This window comes from Watersipora subatra, chromosome 6 (assembly GCF_963576615.1).
Source record: "Watersipora subatra chromosome 6, tzWatSuba1.1, whole genome shotgun sequence".
Lineage (NCBI taxonomy): Eukaryota > Metazoa > Bryozoa > Gymnolaemata > Cheilostomatida > Watersiporidae > Watersipora > Watersipora subatra.
Window position 1 is genome coordinate 55,322,528 of NC_088713.1, and position 6,466 is coordinate 55,328,993.

The 6,466-nt window shown below is 33.9% G+C and overlaps 1 protein-coding gene across 1 annotated transcript; it reads right to left on the reverse strand.

Annotated features, from left to right (window-relative positions):
• Positions 1–753: 753 nt before the first annotated feature.
• Positions 754–1,630, reverse strand: LOC137398375 (octapeptide-repeat protein T2-like). The gene is made up of 2 exons (XM_068084484.1): positions 1,439–1,630; positions 754–1,161 (listed from the first exon to the last, which is right to left on the reverse strand). Exons 1-2 carry the CDS (start codon positions 1,628–1,630, stop codon positions 754–756), a joined length of 600 nt encoding a protein of 199 aa, XP_067940585.1.
• Positions 1,631–6,466: the final 4,836 nt, after the last annotated feature.

Sequence of the window (6,466 nt, forward strand, 5' to 3'; positions counted from 1 at the left end):
ATTTCTCAAATAAAAATATCAAATCTTCTTTTGTTTTTTAAATGTTATAAAACAAGTTGACAAACGTTCACTCATCTCAACGTTTTGTTTCTTATAAAGTGTTTAATTATCATATTATGGATTGTAGCCATAGGTTTTCACCGCATTACAGTTGATGACAAGCACATCATTGACTGCATGGCAGTAAAGACCCATGGCTACCATACACCACATAATAATTGAAACGCTATAAAAGTTGCAGCAATGGTCCAGTGTTCTAGAGCAAGTGTACAACAGGTTTTAAGCGCATATGGCCTGTTTTCGGGTTTAAGTCTCACAAAAGGCCACTGACGTTGGCAGGAATTAAATCCAACCATAAATTACTCCATGTGAATGGCCATGCTTTAGTTGTCAGAGTTTTCCTGCCACTGGGCAGAGACATGTTTAGCCAAGATCACAGAGCCATTGTTTGGTCAACCATACTTTTGAAAAAATAACGTCTGCGCTGAGCCAAGCAGACATCATACCCACACACACATGTACTTAAATGAGAGAACAACAATGGAGAAGGCCATGTCCTTAAAGACTTTGTTGTCCATGACCTGAAAGCCGAATAGCTAATTGTTCACCTTAGCGTAGTCATCAATTGGTAGTTTATAATTCCTGTTTCTTTATGGCAAGAAAACATTATATACATGTATATTTAAATTTTCATTCTTCATGCAGATTACAATGCTTGGTGTCAGCTGAGGTTTAATACATTTAAAATTGTTTTCACTCTTTCCCTCTGTTTCTCCCATTCTCCCTCTTCCTCTCTCTCTCCCTTTCCGCCTCCCTTTCCCCCTCTCCCTCCCTCTCTCTCTCTCTCTCTCTCTTTCTCTCCCTTTCCCTCTCCCTCTCCGTCTCCCTTTCCGTCTCCCTCTCCCTCTCTCTTCCTCTCCTTCTCCCTTTCCCCCTCTCCCTTTCTCTCTCTTTTTCCCTCTCCCTTTCCATTTCCCTCTCCCTCACTCTACCTCTCTCTACCCCTCTCTCACTGTTCTCCCTCTCTTTCTCCCTCTTCCTCTCCCTTTCCCTCTCTTTCTCTCCGTCTCCCGCTCCCGATCCCTCTCCAGCTTTCGGTCCCTCTCTCACTCTCACTCCCTCTCCCTCTCTTTCTCCATTTCCTTCTCCCTCTCTCTCACTCTACCTCTCCCTATCCCCTTCTCACTCCTCTCCCTCTCTTTCTTCCTCTTCCTCCCCTCTTTCTCCCTCTTCCTCTCCCTCCCCCTCCTCCTCCCCTTCTCCATTTCCCTCTCCATTTCCTTCTCCCTCTCACTCTACGTCTCCCTATCCTCTTTCACTCCTCTTCCTTTATTTCTCTCTTTTCCCCTTCTTTTCCCTCGCCCTCTCCTTCTCCTTCTTCCTCTCCCTCTTCATTTTCCTATCCATCTCCTTCTCACTCTACCTCTCCCTATCCCACTCTCACTCCTTTCCCTCTATTTCTCCCTCTTCCTCTCCCTCTCTCTCTATCTCTCTCCCTCTCCCGCTCCCAATTCCTTTCCTGCTCCCTTTCCCTCTCTTCTCCCTCTCCTTTTTTTTCCCTCTCCCTCTTCCTCTCCCTCTCTGTCTCCCTCTTCTTCTCCCTCTCCTCCTCTTCCACTTGTTCTCTCATTCTTTTCTGAATAGAAGACCAAGTCGTCTAAAGATATTAGTATTGTTCACCTTATCTTATTTTTCACCTTGTCTTACCTTTTTCATCTTACCATGATACGAAGTTATCTCATCATGAATGCATGCAGTCTTTTCACTTGTGTTAGATACACCGTCCTTGTATAAGCTGCAAATTCAAAGACTGCCTTTTAGACCTTGGCTAGTTGTTTATTATTCATGCTTAAGTTTTTCACCTACACAATATACTATCAATAATCTGTTTTCACTTACGTGAGAAGATTGAATTAGAATTTCAAGCTCTTGTTAAGCCAATTTTAAATGAAATCATTTAAAATTAGATTATCAAATTAAAATCAGAAATTAAAACCAAATTTTAAACTTCAGTTTTAATCTGTTGAGACCATATTGTTCAACCAGTTATTTTATGTAGATTCACCAAAGTTGAGGTCAATCAAATAATCTTTTTTTTCTTGACAAAATGTTCACAATTTTTTTTTAAAAAATCTAAATTTTCTCACTCTGTCATTTGCTGACTGATAGCAACTTGTTTAACTTTGGTGCTCAAATTTCTTCCTTATAATCTGTACTAGGAATACGCGTTTCGACTTAGACAACATAGTAAGGCTGTTCTATTTAATTTTGAAAATCATTTTGGTTTTTTGGTGCTTTGCTAGATACTAATATTAAAATCAAAAAAGGCCATCACAAGAGATAAGTCACATATCTAATAATTTTACAAACTAGAAATTCCACTGTCATACAGCCCGCGACTAAAGTGATATTGGAAAAAAGAAAGGGTACCGATGGTTGAGAAATGCAATATTAGCAGTCAAATAGGATAACTGCAATGGTAGCTGTAATGTAATGGGTGTGGGTGTTATTATATACAATAAATAGCAATAATGAAAGGAAAAGATTATATGTTTATATCTCTCTACCTGCAAAAAGAGAAATGCAATATTGGCCAATATTAGAAGTAAAATGCACTGATATAGATTTTTAGAAAATCTGTACTACGTAGCCATTGTTCTGTAGTCATCCAAACCTATATATAATTATTGTAATAATCTCATTAGAACCGTGAGAAAAAATATCATCGTCTTTCCCTTTAGGCTACTTACACTGCGTTAAATTTTTAGAAAATCTGTACTACGTAGTCATTGTTCTGTAGTCATCCAAACTTATAATTAGTTATTGTAATAATCTCATAAGAACTGTTAAAAATATCATCGTCATTTCCTTTACTTATACTTCGTTGGACATCAGTTAGAATACGAAAGTACTACTCAAATGTGTCAGCAAATGAAATTGAAAATGAAAAAATGGAAATCGACAAGAATGAAACGATTTCTGTACTCCTATGTTAATTGTCGAAACCTTGGAAACAATGCTATAGACTGGTAAAAAGCGCACGTTTTTTTTCGTGAAATGCGCAAGACTTTATCGTTCTATTCTCTGTTCCTCGGCGTTTCAATTTCCGGTTTTAACTTTTATTAAACCAAGCTTTTCAAGCTTTTTGTGTCGATTTTCGTCCTAATAAATCTGTCTATTTATGTATGATCCAATCAGATGAGTTAGTTTTAGGAATTTGTGGTAACCTTTTAAAGGCTTGGTAACATATTTAAATAGGTTTATATGCGTTTTGTATCATTATTATGCTTAAACGACTTTACTGAAAAATATTAAATTTGTTGATAGGATTTCGTTGCAAGGGTTTGGTGACGACCGTTAACAGATAATTTTTCAGGAGTTGTGTGCACATGTGCATTCATCATAAATCTCCCAATCAATCGCTTCACTCTTGTTTGGTCGTGGGAATATAGCCACTCCTTCATTATGATTAAATTGATATTTTTTAGTTTGATGTTGGGAAAGTTGTCAGAGCTTGACCGTGAAATTCGCATCGAAAAAAGAGTTTGGCACATGGAAGGTGACATTAACAGAGAGAGTCAGTTTATCCTTGCTGACGGATCCGCTCTCAAGCAAATGAAATTCAGCTTTGATGATACTGAGCAGTCAACAATAGCGGGCCAAAGTGAAGTAGATGCCTATCAAGAGGGTGTCAGTACTGAGGCTCTATTTAACCAAATAACAGGGTTTTCACAAATTAACTCTACCCACATCCTGTTGGTTGACTCCAACAACCACTGTCTCAGATTTCTTCAAAGAGATTCACAACAATCGTCAAGGTTTGCTGGCACTTGTACGAGCGCTGGATACCAGAAAGGTTCTTGTGAGGAAGCACAGTTTAACACTCCAAAAAAAGTGCTGCAAGCCGAGTACGACCTTTATGTGACAGACTTTGGTAACAAAGCTATTAGTAAAATAAGCATCGACAGAAATATAGTGATAAATTGGGTGGAACTTGAAGAGCCACCAATGGATTTTGTATTTGATGAAATTGTAAAACATTTTTTTGTCACCACTTCATCACAAGTTCTTAGAATTGGCATGAAGCATCGGAGAGTCATTCCTCTGGTACAGTCAACATCTTCCGTACATCGAGACGGTCCACTTTCTTATACTCTCATTCAACCATTTGCAATACTGAAGCTTGGCAGACATGACATACTCATAACTGAACCAGAAATGAACCGGCTCAGACTGATCAATTTAGGTTCTTCCATAATATCTTCCATCTGCAATGGCCAGAGTAACTTTACTTCTTCTGCTAAAAGTATTGCCACGTGTCAGATTGTACAACCCATTTCCTTTTTGCGACTTTGACCTGGATTAATGCTGATTGGTACAAACACTACAGAACTGAGAGTTCTTCACTACTGGAGAGGTGGGTGTAGATTTCAAATAGATAAATGCATATAAACCTTCCCTGGAAGAAGTTTAGTATGACCTCTCATATATGCTCACTTACTCTAGAATATAATATATAATTTATACATCATATATTATATGTTATGTATTAGGCTTATATATAATATATACTTGTATAAACATATATTTATATAATATATATTATAATTTATAATGAATATATAATTTGTATATAATATATTATATTATTTATTATATATAGTATGTAAATTTTATAATATGCCATATGTAATATTTATCATATATGTATTACTTTTTTGTATAATGTAATGTTATAAATAGTATAATACATATGTTTTACATATGTTATTTATATATTATATATAATATATGTAATATAATATGTACACAGTATATACTGAATATATACTATATAGCATATTATATATCATATATATAGTATAGCATATACAATTATTATTTTATATATAATGATTATATTATATATACTAACAACTCGATTATATCATTATCTTAGTTACAGTATCTTGATTATATTAGTCAGCTATAATATCGTATATATAATAGATGACCTGAGTATAAATAGTGGATCAACTATTTTAACTGTTTCATTTTAAATTACCTGGTTTATATTTTTCAGTTTTTCTACTAATAATGCAAAAAAATTATCAACAAACTTTTCTAAAACTCAACACAATCCTAACAATGTGGCTCACCTGTAAATCATATTTTGGTAGAAACAGAAAAACTGAAAAAGCGAAGTTGCAACCGTTGAAATTAACATTTAAGGTATTATCAGACTCGGTTATGCTATTCCTCATTAAAGTTATAGTTAATATTAACATTATGGTATTGTTTGTTTATGTCATTTTTTATTAATGAATGTATAAATGAATAAAATAATGGCATCATTGATATCTCACATCTTCAAAAGTGCATGTGATGCATGAAACTTGCATATTTATGTATGTAATTTATGCTGAAATACAAAACAATAGAAACAGCCTCAATAGCTTCCTAAACGTTATTCAGTATTCAACTACATAAATTTATATACAGCATTTATTCAAAGCTTTTTATGTTTTAGAGTTTTCTAAAGCTGCTGGACCCCCAACACCAAGAGAAAGGCCTGGCCACAATTGGTTCTCTCCTAAAAATAACGGTTAGTATTTTATTTGTTTCTGGAAGTTATGAAATAAAATAAAATACATAAAGAAAATAATATTATAAAATAATTATATATTAAAATAATATAAAACCAATACATGAGATAAAATACATTGTTACATATTATTAATCATATTATTATTAATTTTAATACTAATAGTTATGTTATTATTAATAGTATTAAAATCATTATTAAAAAGTAATTATTAATAATTTTATTAATATACTTTTACTCTTAACATGTTTAATAACATTAGTAATAATAATATTATTTGTAATGATGAGTATGAATAAAATATACTGGAGAAAATCATTAGAGTAAAATATTATTAAAATATAAATTTAAATGTATCTGAAGAAAGTAGTTCTAAAAGAGTTGTAGCCAGACTTAGATAAAGTTGGTTTAGTTGTACTTAACATTTTGCCTTGGACTAGACACTGATAAGTGGTATTTATAGTCAAGTTATAATGTTCTGTATTACATAACTTTAAGTATGTTCATGATCTTTTTGAAGCTATCAACTATATTTCATTACGTTATTTCATTCGTTTTCAAATGCTTTTTAACTTTTTATTAAATTACTTGTCAATGCTAGGTTTCCAGAAGAACATTCAAACATAAAAAATAATTTTCCAAGTCTCAAAACCAATTTCTTTTTTGTACAGACAAGTGGTCAGATTTGAAGCAGTATGAAGCTCTAGTATTGACACAACCTGACCTTGTGAGTCATGATGACCTTCACATGACCATGGAAAGGGGATTATTGTAAGCCGTTAGTGGCATCTTAAATCAGGCACTGTCACATTCAGGGCTTTTAATAGACACAACCTATGTGAAGATTAAAAACTAAAGCCTGCTGCAACATTTGTGACTGAA